Source organism: Drosophila persimilis, unplaced genomic scaffold, assembly GCF_003286085.1.
Source record: "Drosophila persimilis strain 14011-0111.01,24,50 unplaced genomic scaffold, DperRS2 tig00000652-arrow-arrow-pilon, whole genome shotgun sequence".
NCBI classification, from domain to species: domain Eukaryota; kingdom Metazoa; phylum Arthropoda; class Insecta; order Diptera; family Drosophilidae; genus Drosophila; species Drosophila persimilis.
This window is the reverse complement of record NW_020825329.1, coordinates 967,547-988,611: the sequence shown is the minus strand read 5'-3', so window position 1 is coordinate 988,611 and position 21,065 is coordinate 967,547. Positions and strand designations below refer to the sequence as shown.

Sequence of the window (21,065 nt, the reverse complement as noted above, 5' to 3'; positions counted from 1 at the left end):
AAGGAAAAGTATGTGTTCCAAATCTTTGGTTTGTAATTGGATTATCTTCATAAATTCGCATATTTCTGAAAAAAGACTACATATACATATGCATGTATGTGAAATGTATGTCTTGTATTGTTCCTAAAGTATATTGTTCTTAAAATTGTGATGATTGAATCTTTCTGTGCGCTTCGAACTTCTGTCCAACTTTGAAATACCCTCTAGATCGCAAATTGTTTTTTGCCCACAAAAAGTATTTGTTTTATTGCTTTCGTTTTAAAATGTAATGTTTGCTCTTTTTTTTTGCCTATTATTTTTTACCCCTACCCCTCCCGTGAACGAGATACAAAGATCGGATAGTAGTTCGGTGGTGGAAAGAGATAGAGAGGGAGATATTCAAAGGACGGTGCGGTATGAAAATAGCTCAAATTTGTCATTAGTCATTATTCCACATAAGCACATACGGAGTGCAATAACATTAGAGCGTGACTATCGCTCAAGCTAGCTCTTTCTATATTTCCGCCATCACCGTTGTGACTTTTCTCCTGACAGCCACCCCAAGGGCAATGACAGCTGCTGGTGATACACATTCGGTAGCCGAATTTATCACCTCAGAGAGCCTGCAAAGTCATTAGCTATTCCGATCCCACCAGTAAAGAGGTGCCATCAGAGGTACCAGGCCTGTGGTGCCAAAAATAGTTTGGACATCTCTGAGATGTCGTGTAGAAAGGATGAGCCCAGGTGCTGTAGCCTTCTTCTGCTGAGAGCTGGGCAGGAGCAGAATAGATGTTCCACTGTCTCCTCCTCTTCCTCGTCTCTACAGCTGCGACAAAAATCGTTATGTGGGGCCCCCAGCCTGTTAGCGTGGGTGCCTATTAGCCAGTGTCCCGTGAGGGAACGTATGACTACGCTGCACCTTTTCCTGCTTAGCTTGAGGAGCTCGGAGGTGCGCTTCATGTCCATGGTCGGCCATATTTGCCGAGTTGTGCGACATCGTGGCACTATTTGCCACATATCGTTTGTTAGTCGCTTGTATTGCTCTTTTATAATGAGCTTACAGGTGGCCATTGGCATACAGATATCCTCCTTGTCTTGGAGAAGGGGGATTGTAGTGCCAGATCTGGCCAGCTCGTCCGCTATACAGTTGCCCTCGATGTCCCGGTGGCCCGGGACCCAAATCAGGCTAATAGCAAATTGCTGAGCCATCTCGTGCAGAGATTTGCGGCAGTCTGCCACGGTGGCCGAGTTCGAGGAAATCGCACTTAGCGATTTGATCGCAGCCTGGCTATCGCTATAAATGTTTAGCTTGGTTGCCGTAACGGCAACCGCCCGTATGCTGCTTTACAGTGGTGGAGATTGATCTGAAGGAGCCTCAAGGACATCCTTAGTGTTCTCCACCACTTTCTCCCCGCCTTTGCTATCTTAATTACATGCTCGTATATTCTACCTTCTTCGGATATCTCAATCTATGAGCAGCACCTATCCGCTTTAAAAAATATGTCTTCCACGCTATCAGGCAATGATCATATAATAGTTCTTGGTGACTTTAACTTGCAAGGTACTGTTTGGTCTTCGGTAAACGAATGCCCATGTCACGACATGACTTTGTTGGAAGGTTGCTTGACTAGTACCAAGTTAACCATGTGAAAAATTACTTAGGTCTATTGCTTGATCTGTGCAACCTTTGCAACCTTGCAACCTATTTGCAGGAAAGCTATTCTGGTCAGCCGTACCCATTCGGTTTACCAAGGTCGAATGCCATTTGCAGCCCTTTGTCAAATGAATGCACTATGCTTCAGTTAAGCCGGTGTTTTCACAGGGATCTGACGGTGTTCCCGGCTTTATACTCAAGTACTGCGCCGAGGCTCTGTGTGGACCCTTGCTTAAACTATTGTCCATCGATTCTTCTTGCTTTCCCCGATCTGGAAGGAATCGTTCATAATTTTTGTTCACATGAAAGGAGCAAGTCTGATGGAAAGAATTATAGGGGCATTACCAAGTAATCCGCCATTCCTAAAATGATTGAGAACATTTTAACTCCGCCCCTGCAACATACCTACAAATCACTTATAACGCCAGATCAGCATAGATTTGTAAGGCGGGGATCAACTACCACAAATTTATTAGAGTTCACCTCTTTCATCGTTAAAGGCTCTCAGGGAAATTCACAGACGGATGTTATTTCCACCGAATCCACGAGTGACCTTTTAGGATTTACGCCCAACTTCCTGAAATGGATATCTAGTTACCTTTGTTTACAGGTCTCAACGATTCCTCTCAAAAAACTCCATCTCCTCACCAGTGAAGGTTACTTCTGGAGTACCACAGTGCATCCATTTAGGCCCCTTACTTTTTACACTCTATATTAATGACTTTCCTTCGATATTAACATACTCTGAAGTAGTCATGAATGACCACCCCATGCGGTGGTTCTCCTGAAAGAATTACTCTGGTTGATGATTTTGGTTTTATATTAGATGCCAAGCTAAAGTTTTTTGAACACATTTCTTCCTTGGTAAATAATAAGGCCATGGACGTGTTTGTGTTTAAATAGGTGGTCAAAGCACAACGATTTTAGAATACGGCTCTTGTGTACAAAGTACATCAGGACCTTCTAGAATCAGTCCAGAAGAACTTTATACTTTTTGCTGTGCGGGGCATTAACTGGAATTCAAGTGTGAGATTGCCATCTTACCCTAGTATATTGCCATTAATAAGCCTTCCGTCCTTAGTTAATCTTAGAAAAATTCTTGCTGTGATTTTTTTGCACAACTTTATCAACGGTGACGTAGATTTTGTTGAGCATAAACTTCACGATTCCTATTAGACTAGAGACTATGTACCGTTGTCCCCTCCCCGTTATTCCTTGCAGATTATAATTTACTATTCCAGGCTTACTATTGTTGTCATGCCGGATTATACTAGAAATAATTAGTCTCACAGTTTGTTTGGAACGGAACCTCGGAAGCAAAGCCTTCCTAAATAATACAAAAAACTGTCTGTCTCCATTTCTCAATCCGGAATACGAACCGGTTGTTAATACATTATAAATAGTCATATCATCATAAGGACATTAATGGCTGCTTTTCTGTCTGTGGCTGGTGTAACAAGCTTTGGCTATACTAACTATGATTGGGATTGACTTCATTACGGCAGTTTCATAACTAAAAATCTCAAGTATCGAATTAAATCTAACTCAAAAATGAATAATGAAAGTTTTTTAAGTTTTATTTCTAAAAAATGTATTTATGCAGCTATCAATGATATTTCCTATTTTTGCTAATTAAAAACTCGTATAGTATTTAAATCCAATTCTGTGACCTAGCGCGTCAATCGTAGCGCCTCTCTCCATTTCCTAGTAAGGATAAGTGTATGTGCTTTGTCGCCACAATAGTTCTCGTAATTTACGATTTATTTTTACGATGACGCCATGGCATTCCATGACAATGGCAATTGGTTAATATTTTATTTAACCATTTTTACCATACATCATTCATATATATACTGCTGCATGTACTAAATATAATACTTCCCTCATGTTTTGTTGTTATAATCTATCAAGGTATCCTTTAGTCATAGATAGACTTTTAAAACTAAATTTTTCCCATTTGATATTTTTATCAAATATGTAATAATAAAGACTTGTTTTAATTAACGACTGATTTTTATTATTATTATTATTTTATAGACGCAAATAAACAAACGCAATTTATATATTAAATAGAGAATATATGTAAATATCTATGTATATATGCATAGTACTGAATAAATCGTATCTATGTATGTACATATGTCGTAAATCGTGGTGTTGGTCGAGAAGCATACAGTTGGTTATACACGTCTAAAAATCCGAATACGGCATATTTCCTTGTGCTGGTAAAACGTTTTGTCCTGGATAAGTACATTGATTTTCTGGTTCCGTGACCCAACCCCGGGCGCAATTGTTAAAGGTCTGAGCCTGACTTGAGGAGGTTAGCCGCGGTACCGTACTGTTAGATGGTTGTCCATATCTTGTAGATATACAGGGTGATCGAAGAGGTTGCGGTGATATCGAGGCTATTGAACTAGGAGATCTTGAAGCATGTTCCACGGAAAATCGGGCATGATTGGATCCAAACGGTGTAGGCGAAGCATTACGTACTTGGGATGATTGCCGAGCATTTAGGTAATTTTGATTTTGATTAGGGTAACTTAAATTTGACTGTTCAAACTTGGACAATTTCTCATATGATAACGGCGATGGGTTAAAGTTGACCGGCGGCGCTCCTTGCGCAGAGGTCTGAGGTATTTTCTGGTAGCTAGCAGGAGTAGACAACTGTTGCTTTGGAGGTATGGTGCTAAAACCAGTAGCTATGGGCTTAGACACCGGAAAGCCCCAACTGGTTCCCATCGATGTTTCATTTAAACTATGATTTACTTTTGGCAGAGGCTGATGGGAATACTCGTGGGATGTGTTTATATTTGAAATATTATGACCCGGATATGCAGGCTGCTTATCTGTAAAGTTCTTCGGTGGTGGTGCATAGCTTGCTAGGGAGATTTCCTTAGGAACGTATAAGCCTGTGGAAAAATGAATTTCTAGTTAAATTTATACGAAATATATAAAATTTGAAAGGAAATAACTACTACTACTACATTCAATATACATTTTTAGGGAAAAAAATGCAAGCAAATTAAGACATTTCAGACAGACGAAATCAGTACACACGATAACAAAATAACACTTATCTGTTATATAAGGAAATAATGTAAATATTTGTGTTCTCTAGACTGGACTGAACGAATAACAATATGAAATACATAAAAAATTAAAAACATGGGATTTTCCGGGATCTAAAAGTCTTGCCTCCATTTTCATTGTCAGCATCGGTCGTTTCATTTGATAGATATGTAGAACCATTTTGACTTCTGGGCTTTACAGATACTTTGTATTCACCTAAGGACTGCTGTTCGAACGAGTATATAAGATCTCGCACATTTAAGTTTTCGTTTATTTCATCATCATCGGTACTGGGACCTGCTTGTACTACATCTTCATTATTCAGGCTTACGCCATTGGGACTCTCATGCTTGAGCTGTTCCCGATTTAATTTGGTTAAACGGAATAAACGAGAGTCGTCGCTTCGCTTCAATATTTCTATTTCAAGCCGTTGCTGTTCCAAAAAATATTTTTGAAATTTTTCGAGTTGATGCAATCGGGCTTGCACATCAACAGCGAAATCAATGGGCGGCCTTTGCCCATGGCACATTTGAACATTGTCCCTAAAAATGTCATGCTCTTGACTGACGTATTCGTATTCGTTTTTGTATTGATCATTGCCCTCCCAAGATGATAACGGTTCATTGAATTCAAAATACTCTGGAACAGTTTTTTCATAAGGTCAAAATTATCATCTTATCTTACCAAAGTAAAGTATTGAAATACCAGTAATTAATTAATTAATTAATCAATAGGGATTAACTTACCTCTTGGTAGTTCCACATTTCGGCCGCCCCAGCCCTGGGCAACACTTGGTTTATAAGCCAATTCTCTTTGTGGGTTCGTGGGCAAAATGGATGATTGCTGTTTCACATGTTGGTTAATGGACTGCTGGCGAAAAACTTTTTTACGTCCAATATTATTAAAATAGGTACTTCATCATTACCTTGTTATATGATTCCTGCTTATCTATCAATGGTATTTCATAAGATACTGGTTCAGCTGCATCTATAAAATCGCTTCCACCACTATGGAAATATGGTTTTGGTACGAACGAAGGCGTGAGACTTTTAGGTTTGGATTCCTCCAAAAAGGCAGAGCTCGCTGAACCTGTCTGTAATGCGGCCTCCCAAGGTGATTTAACAACCTGCAGTCCAGGCTTAGAATACTTTTCTATCAATTGATCTTGGTGAATATTTAATTGAACGCGATGTTTTCCCGCATCAGAATACGCCGGCAAAATGTTTGGCGAGGTTGCCGGCTTGGACTGATACTGCTGATAATCTGGAATACCAGATGGATGATTTTGAGTTCCTGCATTTGTTTCATCGACTACCCAATTATCAGCCTTTCGACGACGTTTTGCAAACAGTTCAGCACCTACATATGTATATATGTATGTATGTATGTTGGATGGTTGAGCAGATTGTAGAGCAGGCGGCGGCGGAGACGGCGGTGGCGGTAGCGAAGCAGGTTGTAAGCGATTGCAATCATGAAGTCCATGGGAGAAAAAATATTTTAGTTACTTATGTAACTTAAATTGGTTAAATGTGTATTGGTTCGATACATTATTTGGTTTTTTGTTCTTTTGAGTCCTTTACGAAAATTTAAATTATATCGTGTACAACAAAAATGTTAAATGTTCGATATACATACATATACATATATACATATGCAGGCTATAGCTAACTAAAAAAAGAAAAAAATCATGATGGGCCGTGATTTATCAAGAATTTACGTGTATAAACAATTTGGCGTTCAGACATGTTTATTTTTTAATGGAATCTCAAAGTTTAATTTCTTGCCCATACATAATGTACACATAATCAAGTATACATATGTACATACCTTACATGGTATATCGAACAATTAATCAAAAATAGTTGTATGTGTCAGCCCGTAAATATTAAGATTTCCTCATAAATATAACTGCTAAATAATGATTCCAATACACTTTATATTATACTAAGGAATTGTTATTTTACCTCGTCCCTGATTAAGTTTTAGTGCGGTTATTAGTTCAGCGCAATTGTCAGGCGATAACAGTCCAGTTTCAACATTAATCGATTCTTTGAGTGAGTTATAATCGCGAACTTGTCCTCTTGGATTCATTATGAGCTTTAGAGGAATTTTTTCCAGCTTTGTTAGTTCCAGCCAGGAATTTGCATCTGTATTTTCTTTGTATAACGTCTTAGCTTCACCTGTGCAATCATCCTCTGTTTGTACAAATGATTATACTTTAGCATGTTTTCAAATTCATATGTATGTAGCTAGTCTATATGAGTTTGTACATATGTACTTATGCCTGTTCTTTAATATGTACATACATATGTATGTATGTATGTCCCTCAATATCGAATCTTCTTATCAGCTTATTTGCATATACTATGTATAGTCTGCAGTACGATATTTCAGTTAAAGTTGCTTAAAGCTTGAACCACTAGATAACAATGATAAAAATTTTAAAGTTCACAATATAATTGCCAGTTCACTAAAATATAATTTTAGTCAATCTGTACATTCCTGAATGGCTGAATTTCTACCGATTCAGTAATAAATATATTAAGAAATTCGCTTGGCCGGCGTCTTAATTTTTCCTGTAGATTCGTTGGTAAACTTTCAAGGAATTTGAAAATATTCTTAGAATGTATACGGAAAACTGATACAAATTTCTATTAATCTTAGATTATTTAGCGCAGTTGGTCCCTCTTTTAACTAGTTATTTAAGTAGATCTGGTGTAAGTCTTTATTTGATTCCATCCCAGGGTAGTAAAATACGCATATCGGTTAAGTATGGTGACTTATGCATGCATCGAAGTGACTATTACCTTTATCACTACCTTCATGAACCCATTTTACAGAGCGTTTCTTGCGATTGACATACATTGTTTGACCCTTAGACGTTTGGTTACTGATATCACTCAACGAATGGGATATTCTTCGTGCTAGCTCAACCTGGTCTTCCACAGTAGGATGTAGGTTTGGAGAATAAAATGCGGATGATGCATATAGCTTTCCTATTTTAAACAAATTAAAAATCAGTTTAGGTAGCACAGAATTGAAAATTAGACGGTATACATTTGAAAAAGTTACTTTTAAAAGGCGATACGTAATTAGTGATATGATTTTAGTTTAGAAATTGCGTAAGCGAACAATGTAAGACGTGAGTGAAAGCTGGTAATTTCAGCTGAGATTAGTCCACTGGCAATTGACCAAAGCGAAAATATTTCATGTACTGATAACGGGTAGCCCCACGTAGGTATGGTAGTAGATATGTGTTACATATATTGCTTTTAAGTTGTACGAGGCTTACGTATCACCTTTTCTGTTTGTTTTTTTTTTTTTACTTACGATTTTTTGGCAATATCTCAATAGCATCGGTCGCAGGTGTGAATATTTTTCGCAAATCAACTGACTTCGATAAATTCGTTGTTTCCTATTTTAATTACAACACATAGGAGAAATTGTTCTAACTAAGCTTGATATGATTGATGATTGTTTTATGCAAGCCAGTTGTGTGTACTGAATATATAAATAAAATGCTTGAGCACCGAAAAATAATTACAAAGTTAATCATTGCTGTCTGCTTTTTAGCTATTCGACCCGGATGATACATACATTTTTTCTTTGCCACAGCTTCGTGCTTAGCTCTAATAAAACTTTTCTTTTACTTTGATCGTATAGATCACTGGGCCGAAACCCGCGTTTTCTCTCTACTATGCAATTCATTTTAAACAAATTAAGTGGTGGCTTTTGCGCATTAATAAATACTTCGAACGTTAACCTATTTCATTATGACCATTTTTATTCGATACTAGCGGGCGGCACAAATAAAATTCTAAAAAAGACACTTGTCGTTGAAGATACATGCATACATATGAACATATATGTATATGTACGTATGTAAAAATGTGTGTATACACATGGACGCATACAAAGCTCTCTTGAAGGCTAATTATAGATGACTTTTTAAATGTTGGAACGAAACGTACATTAATTTAAATTCTATATAATTTCAGGCAAACACATGCACAGACGTATACATAAGGTAAATTCTCTCATTTTGAGAGCTCGGCATATACAGTAGTGGAAATCAATGTTATTTGCCATTCACGTGTTCGGATATTTAATTGCGGTTGCAATTCGCTTTTCATCATTTTTGCGGAACACAATCAGTAACAGAATTGTAGCTTGTCTTTATATGCGTATTAATTTGAATTATGTTCCATTGTACATGTACATATTAAACAATAGATGTAACAGATCCCGAATAGTAAACTACGAATCCTTAGCCTATTCTCATACAAATAATTAAACTTGTTAGTTACATAGGAAAATTGGAGGTAAACTTTGAGAATTTTGTAACTTTCCAACTCTACAGGCAATAGCTTCCTGTTTTACTTTATTCAACTCGGATTGCTTTATCCTGCAGCTTCGATTACGAATAATCGATCTAAAAGGGTACCAAAATATTTAGACACTATCTACTAATATGGAATATGTCCCATAGCTTCGATTGGACTTACTATATTATTCGTGTTCGGAAAAAGTTTCTAACATGAGCTACCGGAATTTCTTTTTGTACTTACTTTTGTATTATGTAAATCATCACCTTGAGATTGCGTTGAGGAAAGTCCATCTCGCTGGTTTCTTTGTGAACTCAAGAACTCTTGTTTCTCAACTTGCTGTTGTTCCCACTGTTTTTGCTTAAGTTGATTTTGGGCAGTCAGCTGTTGAGCCAAAATTTGCTGCTGCTGAATTTGGTTAGTCAATTCGTTCTGTTTCTGAATTAGCTTCAGCTCTTGCTCCTTAAGCTGGGTAATTTTCTCTTGAGTTTTTATATTGATATCTATATCAGATATAATGTCCTGAATTTGATTGTTAAAGTTTTTCTGCAGAGATAAAAAAATAAATTGGTTTATAAAAAGTGTAATGGCTTAAACGTCGCACAATCGCACATTCCAACACTCTGAAACCATTTTTAAGCAGTATTATGCTACTGCTACTTTACTTGCTTTCTAATTTTTGTATATAAATTTAGTATCAATTTTGAATTAGTCTTAAGACTGCTTGTATTTAGTACACAAAATTACCTTATTGAATAGTTTTCCTATTGCAAACCAGTTCATGCGAACAAATACATACATATGCAAAAAGGGGTTTGTTGTTGGTATATAACTACGAACCAAAATTAACCAAAAGCTTACTTGATCTTTTAATAATCTCACATCTGCAACTTCGTTAGCTGTCTGAGGCGATGGATCAGACGATTCATTCAATTTTTCCTTTGAATCAGTGCCCTAATGTAAAAATAAAAAAGTACATAAATGAACACATACATTTTCATATGTATTTATGTATATGTATGTATATATTTACATTAATTTATATGTATTCACATTTAATCAAACTTAAACCTAGACTACTCAGTTACCTTTTTAGTTTGGCTTTCAATTACTTCAGACGGTACTTCAGATTTCTCCGGAAAATCGATAGCAGTTTCGACGATATCCTGTTAGAAACGTGTTTGAACAGTGTTTTAGCAATCGAATCAAACGGGATTGTTAGTCACTGTCATATTACTATTATGGAAGTTGCTTTTAATATTTTATTTTATTAGTTTTCGCAGATATTTAATTATATACAGAATACGTATTATACATTAGTATTAACAATCTACTTCAGTTTCATTAGTTTTCATTTCACTTTAGTTTTATTAAATATTCTTTTTTTTTGTTATGCGGTGAGCTCATATGTATGTATTTATGTATGTAAGTAATGTATTCAGACTTAATGATATCGGCTGAAAAATTTTAAAAATCAAGGCCTAGTTTTCTTTGCTGTTTTCAGCATTAAATAGCTGCAGATAGAAAAAAGTTCACTGCTATGCACGTATTTCCATCAACTTATAGTTTGCATGTTTAGTTTTAAGATCTATCAAATAGATCAGATAGCTTTACTGCATTCGAAAAGCTTGGAAGCGCTTAATCAGATAATTTGAATATAAAGCGTAACAAAATACTTCTTCTGTCACAGATTCTGTCCCATCTTCTGACTCCGTTTCTTCCTCATATTTAGCTTCTTCTACTTCGTTTACTTGCGATTTGGCAGAAACTTGAGGTTCTGCTTCCATTTTCGATTTCCCGGCATTATTGGATGTTTTGTCTATAGGAACATCTTGAGGATTTGCCACACTGCTTGCATCTATTTCAGCAGTAGTTAAATTTTCAACCTCTGTTTCCACCACCTCTATAGTTGGCTTTACCGTTGCCGGTTTTTCCGCTGCCAGTTTTCCCGTTACCGGGTTTTCCGTAACCGCTGTTTCCGAAACAGGAGTTTCCGTATCCGTTACCACAATCGAATCTACTATAGCTATAGTAGTCGTGGGTGTTTCGTCCGATAGCATAACGTCTTGATCCGATTCTTTCGCAATAACGAGAACACTTTCATCAATTGAATTATTAACACTTTGGCTAGGTTCTACAGATGTTTCGAGTAGTTCGTCGTACTCTTCGGCAGCCAAATCCGTCACTACAACTTCAGTCTGCGGCTGTTGTGGTACAAAAAATTAAAATAATAAAATGTTTCCGCAAATTTGTAGAAGAGAGGCAAGAGATCTGAAGGCTCTGTTGATATAAGTGACAGTAGTAGATCTAAGAATACATATGTATGCATGAACATATCACAAGTATGGTTATGGCTTTTCGCTTGTTTTCTATAACTGATTTTTCTACAGGGCTTTAAAACTTCATTTTATGTACAGAAATATAAAAAATGACACAAAAATTACGTACCACAACTTCAGAATTTGAATCCATTTCTTGTTTTTAATTCTGTAAATTCCGTGCTCAATGAGATATCTGAAAGTATTAAACTATAATTAGAAGAAAGGGGAATCGTACACAACCTTTTTCTGAATGGCGATTTTAATAATAAAAAACGCCGATCCGATCCACATGCAACAGGTGCTAAAATGTATTTCTACTTTTATCTCGAGCTCATAACATGTAAACACATTGCCATACATATTTTCATATGAATGTAAATGCATCTGTATCACAAGTGAGTTGTGAGTTGAATCAGAATAAAACTCATTTGATGTTCACTTTAACTTGCCCGTTACACAATTAACAATTATTCACTTCCTATAAGCACATATGTACATATGTTCACACATTCATATGTATTCTTGCATGTAAATTTATTAATACAAATGTTTATATAAATTCTTTTGTGCTCCAAAATAATTGAGTTGATATTTCATTGTATACTTATTAAATACCAGATATTGCTGCGGAGCAAATAATTTAAATTTTGTACAAGGCAGTACAATCGAACTATTGTAAGATGATAATAAAATAAATGCCGTCCTGACTAAAATAATGACCTCGAATGAGCGAGAATATACATACGCCGTTCGATTTCAAGAATATGAGTGCACATCAAAGATAGCTTCCACACTGTCCACATTTTGTCTATTTAGTATATAATCACCGTTCTCACGAAGAACTTTTCACAAAATTTAAATTTAAAACTCACTTATACATACATACATAAAAATACATACATTCTCGTAGTTCATCTAGAAAATTTCTTGCTGCAAAGCGAGCACAATCGGTGCACAGTGGGTCCGATACATAAAAAAGTTGCAATATACTCGCACCAGAGCAGAAGCGATCTAGTAACCAACAATTCAGAAGCGTCGGAAAAATGAATAGCTATCAAGTCTTTGAACATACTATTGCGATTATCTTAACATCAAAAGAATGGCCCATTAAAATGTGGTTTATATGTGATAATAATCTGTTTCGGTGTTTCTTACATATTTGATAACCGTAAAATATAATTACTATTTTTTATTGTGCATTTTCATTTATTTAATTGTGCTAAATAGAGTTTACGTTCTAATCACTTTCCCAGAGGTACGACCCGCTGTTTATACTACCGTCTCTTTTTATGGGACTTATTTATTTTTCGACGTTTCAAAATCATTTCATATAATGCATCCAAACCTTCCTGAAGACCTTCGCCAGTTATAGCACACGTGGGTTGTATATACCAGCCTTTCATGTGTAAAGCATTTGAAGCTTCAGCATTGCTATGCTTTACTGTAGTATGCCAGTTTTGCTTTGTTTCTTGCTGAATTTTCTTGTCTTTTTCAGCCGAATCAGAAGGCATATATGAAAATGAGGCCAATGCGCCACTACTCATTGACGAATTGCTTTCATAAGTTTGATCGAGAATAGGCGTTATGGGAGCTATTGGAGAGTATGGTTGGCTTGGTAGATGCGGATCCAACGCTTTCTCAGTATATCTTTGGTTTGAAACGCTATAACCAATTAGGTTGCCAGTTGAAGATGAGCTTGAACTTATCATTGGTATGTTCGGCACTGGATTTTGAAGTTCGTTAAGCCCCAAAAGCTTTTCCAGTTCTTTAGCACCGCATGCGCTGGGAAGATCTTGTTTATTTGCTAGTATCAGTACAGGAACGCCCTGTTTAATACAAGAAAAGATCATAATTTAGTACCATTGGTATGCAATAAATAATTTTAATGCTGTGGAAAAATGTATTTTTCACCTGATTGTCTGGACATTTGGCCGTACGCATTAATTCCATTTTTGCCTCTTCCATGCGTTCTGTGTCGACGGAATCAATAACAAACAAAATGCCATCCGTGCATCTGAAAGCAATCAAAATCTAAATAAAACCGCCGCTTCATTTACATATATATGTACGTATGGATTAATCAATCATACCGTGTGTAACTTCGCCACAATGGCCTCAGCTTTTCCTGTCCTCCAACATCCCAAATTAGAAAGTGAATTCCCTTTGCTCGTCCAATCGTACCTTGCACCTTTAAAATTAACAAGGCCTTAGTTAAAAGACATTATCTACTATTATGAATCTATAATAACCTTTTCACAATTAAATCCAATAGTGGGCACTGTATTTAAATACTGGTCAAATTTGAGTCTGTATAGTGCCGTTGTTTTTCCAGCAGAGTCTAAGCCTAACATGACAACATGCAACGTTCCCTGAAATTTAATGAAATGTAGTCGTTTGAAATGATAACATTATTATTTTCTGAAACTACCTGTGACGGCAATGCATCCAACAAATTTCCATTCTTTACCAAAGGCTTTACCATTGTAGCGCCCATCTTATAAGAAAGTACCTTTCTTTACATTACGCGGGATCGTTCTGATTGCAATTAATACAGGGCAGGGCAAACGTTATTGGATGTTTCCCAATCGAGTTTTGTATTTTTGCCAATTGAAACAACGGTTTGGGATTTTTCCCAATTGGTATGATTTTATTCTGATTTATTCGATAGCATAAGAGTCTTAAATCGATACATGATATATTTTATTGATTTATAAAACATTAGAGGTATTCCTACAACTGATTTTGGCCATTTCTACCTGTATGAATCTACTCGTGTATGAATTCGTCCCGAGCGATCTTAGTAGGGGTACTCATGAAAGTGATTAAAATGTGGCTCAGATTCATCAAAAGCATTTATCTGGGGCTGCCGGCAGCCTGGCAGCCGGATTTTTTCTTCTTCTTGCATTTTTATATGTTGGTGTTTCTGCCAGCGAACTGAAGAACTCATTTCTGTACCAGCTATCCTATCTCACGCAATGCTCGATATGATATTGCATCTCTTATTGCTCTCTCTCAGCAATTCCTTTTTGATATTCCTTATATTAACCATATTGGTACATATGTATAAAAGATATGGTATGCTACTCACCTAGTAGTATTCGATTTTTTTCACAGCCTTCTGTCCCACTCTCTTGATTTATGTTCAGAATTGAACATGACCCTACCCCCAACGTGTGGAGACCTATTTAGGAAGCCCTATTTAGATAGGATAATCTACTATTATCAGTCAGAAATAAAATGTCATCATTTTGACCCTTTTATTATTATATCATTTATTTGTTAATTATTTATTTACTTATATAGAGAATTTTGACGAAAATGTAGGTCCCGTTAAGATAAGTTAGAAATAATGGATTCCAAGCAGCAGATCAGTAGTAAACGAACAGTCTAAAGTGAACATATTGGAATTTTCCAACTAGAGTGAACTCGAAACTCGTCAGTACCCTGGTACCATTTAATGGTGAGGATTTAAATATTTTTTTTAATAAGATAAAATCTCTGTGCCGGTTGCTTAGCTTTATACAGTTTCACATAACTGCGGCTCAGAATCAGAGGTAAAGCCGTCTCTCGCCTTGGGCACCAAGATTGATATAATATCAATCGATGACATGCCGAAAACAATGTCCACAATAAGCAAATAAAAACTAGCAGAAGCAAAAAAATCTAATGATAGATGACGGTCGGCTCCTCCAAAGCATAAGAATGCAAGCGCACAAAAACATGATAAATTCTGGCCTACAGGTAGTTTTCATCAACCGAAGAGACATCGAAGGGAAGATCTCGGATATAAACTGGCTAACTGCAATAGGTAAAATCCTAGATGCCATGGCAAAAACTGTAGAGCGGACAGAGAACCCGGCTCTCTGTGTTCCATTGGAAGCAAGTGGTATAAGGGAGCAAAGGCAGTGGCCTGTGGAAACAGAGAAACTCTCAAGTTTCTTAAAGCTTAAAGCTAAATTGGGCTACACAATAAAATCAGTGTCGTGCCCTCATTCCAAAAAGAATGATCATGAAGTTATGGATTCCCCCGATGATCAGAGAGGACAAAACTATACTAATATTGTTCAAGCTCACATCTTAGGCTACGAGGAGGCATACTGGACTATCAGAAGAGTTATACGGCGCGACCAAGGAAAAAAGGAACTCCAGATCATTGATATGGGAACTGTGGCGGCAGTACCGCAATTCCTCGGACTTGCCGAGCACCATAAAGGTCTGAATCACTTGCATCCTCCCGAGGCCCAGACGAAGCTCTAAACCTCTCCCCTGACGTCTGGAAGCTAGAATCCAGGGTCTGAAGGGGAATGCACTTCGATCATCTCAACTTCAGGCATTCTTTCATGCTTCCAGATCGCTGTAGCGTCGTAAGTGGAAATTATAAGAAATCAAAGAATCCCTGTGAAATATATATAGCGATAGCCAAGCTTCGATCAAATCACAGTGTAGAGCTGTCCATCTAGCGGTGGGTGCGTCCTGGGTGCAACCTACTCCCATTACTCCTACATGACGCAGCACTTTTTCAAAGATAATTCCCGAAAAAACAAATTGCATGTCTCGTGCATAACAAATCACAGTCCTTGGGGAAGAACGTATTGACTGACAGCAAGTTCAGCTGCCGGCCCCTGACTTTTTCTGTTAAAAAAAAAGTTTTCTAATTTTTGTATGTGTAATAAAATAGCAAAATATAAGAGAATTTAATACGTCTAACTATTTAGGTCTGTATATAAAATTCATAGTCAAGTTTTTCGACTCAATAATAACAAATCCGACATATAAAAAGCAGACATTTTTCCTTAGAGAACAACTTAGTCAAATATTTATATGTAACTATACATTTAAAATACTTAAAACGGCAGTTAATGCAGGAACTGTTCTTTCTGCTGCTCATTTGAATCCATTTTTCTAAAACGCCAGCTTCCCAGACCGTCAAACTCCAAAATGTGTGTGTGATATTTCCTAATTTGTAGAAATAAATTAATTAAAGTCTAGATAAAAAATATACACATTCAGATCTAACCATAGAGTCGGTCTGTGTGTTATTGTCAGAAGCGTTATGCCCATGCTTTTCGCAATTTCATATATCGAACTCTCAACATCTATGGAAACTGCGCTGGTACATTCATCAAGTAAAGCATAACGTGGCCTAAGAAAGCAAAGTATTATATATCAGACTTTTCACATGTAAATTATTCGTACTTATGATAAAATAGTCGAGCTATCGCCATACGTTGTTTTTCTCCTCCAGATAGAATGTCCTTCCAATCGCGAACCACATCAAAACTATCACTAAAAGTGGAATACAAAAATATTAATTAAAGTCGTAAAACTTTCATGAATTAAATAAAGAGTATTTACCGTTGCGCAATGTGCTCTAGGCTGACCATTTTTAAAATGTCTTTTAGCTCATTTTCGGTTATGTTCTTGCGTTTCATATCCTCTCGGGTATCGGGATAAATTATTTGGTCACATAAGCTGCCAATAGACATATACGGTCGCTGCGGAATATAGAACATGCAGGGTTTATCTTCCACGGGCCGTGGAATATGCAATTCCCCAGCATATATGGGCCAAAGTCCACTTAATATACGGAATAAGCTAGACTTTCCACATCCATTTGGACCAGTGATTAACAAATGCACACCGGGCTCGATGCAAAGCGTTAGGCTTGGTACAACTATATCACAGTTGGGTGTCACTACTGGAACTGCTCGTAGAGTGATTGACATATTTCCGGGATCATCCGTATAAATAATGCGACCTTTAGCTACAGGTTTGCCATCACGGAATTCAATAATACCATTCATCTCGTCGTTTTCTACTACTGTTGCCTTACAATAGATTCCCTGAGCGGTTTCCTCAAACACATCCATCATGCCAGCTACACGGTAAGTGTAACCAGCAAGAGCAACAATCTCCTTGTAGGAAGACATCAATCGTTCAATGGCGTCCGCTGCAGAAATTAGTAAATTTCTGGCTGTTGTCAAATACTGAGTGCGCTCGCTAACATTGGACTCAGTGGAAGAAGAATCAACAAGGGATGAAGAATCGCCGGCACTTCCTGTCAGAATAGGTAACGATACCATAATCATTCCAGTACCAGACCAAACGTATTTCATAAAAAATTGTTCAAGCATTATAAACCACAGCTTTTGGCTAAAAATGTTATTCATTTGATTAACAAGGCGATTGTATGCCTGCCTTAACTGTTGCATCTCCACCTAAAAATTCAAATAAACGTTAAGTTACTACATTCATTATTTTGTTCAATAATTCTGGAAAATATGACTTGCCTTATGCCCTCCGTAAAAAGCTATTTCTTCGGCATTTGTTATGATGCGTGAGTGAATATGCCTAAGGTAACCATAACGGTTTGCCTCCTCCGATACCAGCTGTCCAAACTTTGGTGAGACAATCCGTAAGATGTGCGCGGTTAGGGCTATGACACTTACAGACAAAGCCGGTCCTGAATAGTGGGGTATAATACATTATAACGGCATTAACACAAAAATAATCTATTAACCTGTTAGGATATTCGCTTTCATTTTTCGGGACGATCTCATCAATGCTAAGCCAATTAGCATCAAGTCGAAACAAGGCTTAGTCAGGCTACTATATAAATGAGCCACAGAACTGGCAAATACGGAAATATCTTCAGTGAGCCTATAGAGGAAATTATTTATGTTGCAAGTTTCAAGGGCTCTTATTACAAGTTTATTTTTCAGTAAATCAAAAACAAAGGTACTGGTGTTGTTCATAATTTTTGTTTTTTATGGTATTCTTTAAGTATTCTTTCTCAAATGGTGAGAGGTATCAAAACCAACTCAGAACTTTAGACACTATTACACTTGGATATATATATACACACTTGATCATAATAATAGGTACACCTTGAAGCTTTTCATTAATAATTAGTTTTATCGTACTTTAAAGTGTTGAAAACAAAATTTTGTTTGGTATGTATGCGTCAAAAAAATCTAGCCATGGGGCAAACTTTTGCTAAAGATCATAAAGACTGCGCAGGATGCGCCGGAGAGAAAAAGTGGAGAAGCCTTTTATGGAGCGACGAAACTAAAATAAATTTATTAGGGAATGAATGTGAAAGCAATGTAGGAAGCCCTAAACGAAAGAATTTTGATCCATGTTTCAAGCAAAAAATTTCTCAAACATGGAGGTGCCAGCTAAAGACATGGGGCTGCTCATCTTGGTACGGCGTAGGTCCATTTTTCCTGACAACGAACAGAATGGACGCTGAGCAATACAAATCCAGATTGCAGACAGTTATGCTACCTTATGCTGAAGAAAACATGAGTTTCCATTGGGTATTTAAGTAATATAACGACCCAAGGCACACATCTAAGCTTTTGACCAACTTTTTTGAGGACCAAACAATAGACGTTTTAAAGTGGCTTCCTAAATTTTCCGACTTAAATCCAATCGAAAACTTGTGGGGAGATTTACGAAACAAAATTAGCTAAGTTTTCATTTTCAAATAATCAAAAATTATGCGAGGGCGTCCAAAAATTGAGGTATGAGACACCTGCCAGACGCTTATTACAAGTACGCCAAAAATAATTATAAAGGTGACAAAAAATCAAGGTGGATACATCGGATATTGACTATAAACCCCACTTAGGCAACAAAAAAATAATAATAATCAGTTAACAAAATTTTTTTTATAACAAAACTTAAAGTGTACCTATTATTTTGAGCAGCCTGACATTGACTCTGAAGTACAAATTGCTCTCTTTTCTTTTATAACATTATCCTATAATATAATAAAGTTTTTTTTATTGAAAACAAATACTGTTGGTATAATTGAGAACTAATTTTAAGTTTCAAATATTGAATACAACTGCTTTTTGTTATGTTAAAGTTTACGTAGATGTGTGTACCTATTATTATGATCAAGTGTGTATATATATATAATAATTATATATATAATATATAATTATCAAAAGAAACACAGCAAGTACCTTGGTTTTAAATAAGATAATAAAGTCTATAAATGAAAATAGACTTAACGACTCACCGATGATCCGCATTTTCGATACGTCCGTCCAAATTTGATACTCTATAGTAATTTTGATTCTTGAAATATAATCGGTATGAATGACGTACCAAACGCGTTCTAAAATAAAAAGTTAAGTGGAGTTAGAGTCTACTTATACTCTGCATACATCATTTTATTATTTACCTGAAGGCGAGTGCCAATTTACTTTCCAGAAAACGTATCATTGAATTCACAAATGTAGCGGGGATAGCAATACCAAACCATTTAAGCAGAACAAAGGAAAACTGCTTAACGTCCTTACGCACTATAAATTTAACAAGTGCACCCTCTAATGCGGCCACATAAATACTGAGGAAGGTTCGGGAAATGAGGCAAAACGTGTGTATGCTGAGCAAGCCTGTCTCGTAGCACAGAGTATTAGGTATCATAATCTTAACTAGCATTCCCAGTTGCTTCAAAAATTCTTTGTTTAAACCAGGCTCGATCATCTGCTTGTTGGTTTTGTTTTTTAATTTCTGTGCCACCAATAATTTTTCTGCTTCAGCGAGCTTTAAATCTTCATCAGAGCCATCTGTTCCTGATGGTGTTAATGCCCCTGTATTGATTTTTGTTTTCCCAGTTAAAATCTTTCTTGGGGATTGTGATTGCGTATTTCTTACATACGGAGTAGTAATCTTAATGGTAAGAGCTACTATCGCACTGGTCACGAGCACGCAGCTAAAAGCGTGCTTTGTAATTCCATTTTGTTCACATTTTTCCGCTATACGGTCTACGTATTTGGATAGAACGGTCATATTTACACAATATATATATATAAGCCTGGTGCGTCTGTTAAAAATTTATTGAAATAAATGTAAGAAAAAAATATTTTTAAACCGAGATAAAAATGAAATGACGCTTCGGAGTCCGAAGCCTTTTAATAACATTGCACACCGATCTTCATACGCAAGGCGTAGTAATACAAATTTTATTATCTTCAGAAAGAACAAGCTTTTGCCATCTAGACTTGTCTTCCAACCGATCGTTACTGTGGAAAATAATTTCAGTGTTTAGGTATTAAACTTCAATTTTGAAACAATTTTGTCGATTGTTCCTATGGCATATATGTATGTATGTATGTGTATATCGACTTATCTTATATATATATGTACATATGTATATATATATACTACCTGGATCTGCCTGATCTAAAATAAGTACATAGTTTCAAAATAGTATCTTAATTTAAAAAATGGGTTTAAAACAAGTATAAACCATTTATTAACAAAACATCATGTAAAATGTATTTTAAAGATCCGGTCGACTATGCAAAATCAAATTCAGGACTAAGAGTAAAAACGTTGCCAACAAAAATATCTACATACATATATCCATTTGTGGGAATTTAATAGTGTTTTGGCAAGTTTAAAACGAACAAACTGAGTTTTTGCTGACCTATCTACAGAAAAGTAGTCTGCATGTCTGAGTAGGGCTCATTATACATATGTTAGAATATTGACTATTGCGTACCAATCGTTCCACTTTTTCTGATCAGTAATATTGGTGGGATTTGATAGAGGAACACGTCAGAATCGATCAACTCGGTAGAGTTCTATGAACATATAAGAAAAAACAGATTTTTAAAGCAAAATTTAATAGTACAAAACAAAGACCGTCGCCGTCATTCGTATCCGTCGCGGTTTGAAGCAAAACTAATCAATGGCAAT

At 36.4% G+C, this 21,065-nt stretch overlaps 3 protein-coding genes across 10 annotated transcripts; all 3 read right to left on the bottom strand.

Annotated features, from left to right (window-relative positions):
* Nucleotides 1-3,686: 3,686 nt before the first annotated feature.
* Nucleotides 3,687-11,517, bottom strand: LOC6602009 (myb-like protein P). 8 transcript variants are annotated; one of them, XM_026991086.1, is made up of 12 exons: nt 11,476-11,517; nt 10,704-11,231; nt 10,116-10,193; nt 9,889-9,981; nt 9,271-9,573; nt 8,033-8,117; nt 7,510-7,698; nt 6,667-6,897; nt 5,628-6,061; nt 5,449-5,572; nt 4,829-5,341; nt 3,687-4,542 (listed from the first exon to the last, which is right to left on the bottom strand). In XM_026991086.1, exons 1-12 carry the CDS (start codon nt 11,497-11,499, stop codon nt 3,824-3,826), a joined length of 3,321 nt encoding a protein of 1,106 aa, XP_026846887.1. In that variant the 5' UTR covers nt 11,500-11,517; the 3' UTR covers nt 3,687-3,823. The 8 variants fall into 8 exon arrangements, with proteins under 8 accessions (XP_026846887.1, XP_026846889.1, XP_026846891.1 ...); XM_026991087.1 differs by having other exon boundaries at nt 3,688-4,542; nt 5,449-5,569; nt 11,476-11,514; XM_026991088.1 differs by lacking the exon at nt 6,667-6,897 and having other exon boundaries at nt 5,628-5,965; nt 11,476-11,515.
* A 1,005-nt stretch (nt 11,518-12,522) lies between these two features.
* On the bottom strand, nt 12,523-13,957 carry LOC6602008 (ADP-ribosylation factor-like protein 4C). The gene is made up of 5 exons (XM_002027000.2): nt 13,777-13,957; nt 13,598-13,717; nt 13,439-13,536; nt 13,260-13,362; nt 12,523-13,174 (listed from the first exon to the last, which is right to left on the bottom strand). The coding sequence occupies exons 1-5, from the start codon at nt 13,840-13,842 to the stop codon at nt 12,623-12,625; spliced, it is 939 nt and encodes a 312-aa protein (XP_002027036.1). The 5' UTR covers nt 13,843-13,957; the 3' UTR covers nt 12,523-12,622.
* A 2,078-nt stretch (nt 13,958-16,035) lies between these two features.
* LOC6602020 (ATP-binding cassette sub-family D member 2) lies at nt 16,036-20,998 on the bottom strand. The gene is made up of 9 exons (XM_002026998.2): nt 20,869-20,998; nt 19,543-20,187; nt 19,378-19,476; nt 17,869-18,008; nt 17,639-17,811; nt 16,704-17,566; nt 16,545-16,634; nt 16,366-16,491; nt 16,036-16,304 (listed from the first exon to the last, which is right to left on the bottom strand). Exons 2-9 carry the CDS (start codon nt 20,151-20,153, stop codon nt 16,205-16,207), a joined length of 2,202 nt encoding a protein of 733 aa, XP_002027034.1. The 5' UTR covers nt 20,154-20,187; nt 20,869-20,998; the 3' UTR covers nt 16,036-16,204.
* Nucleotides 20,999-21,065: the final 67 nt, after the last annotated feature.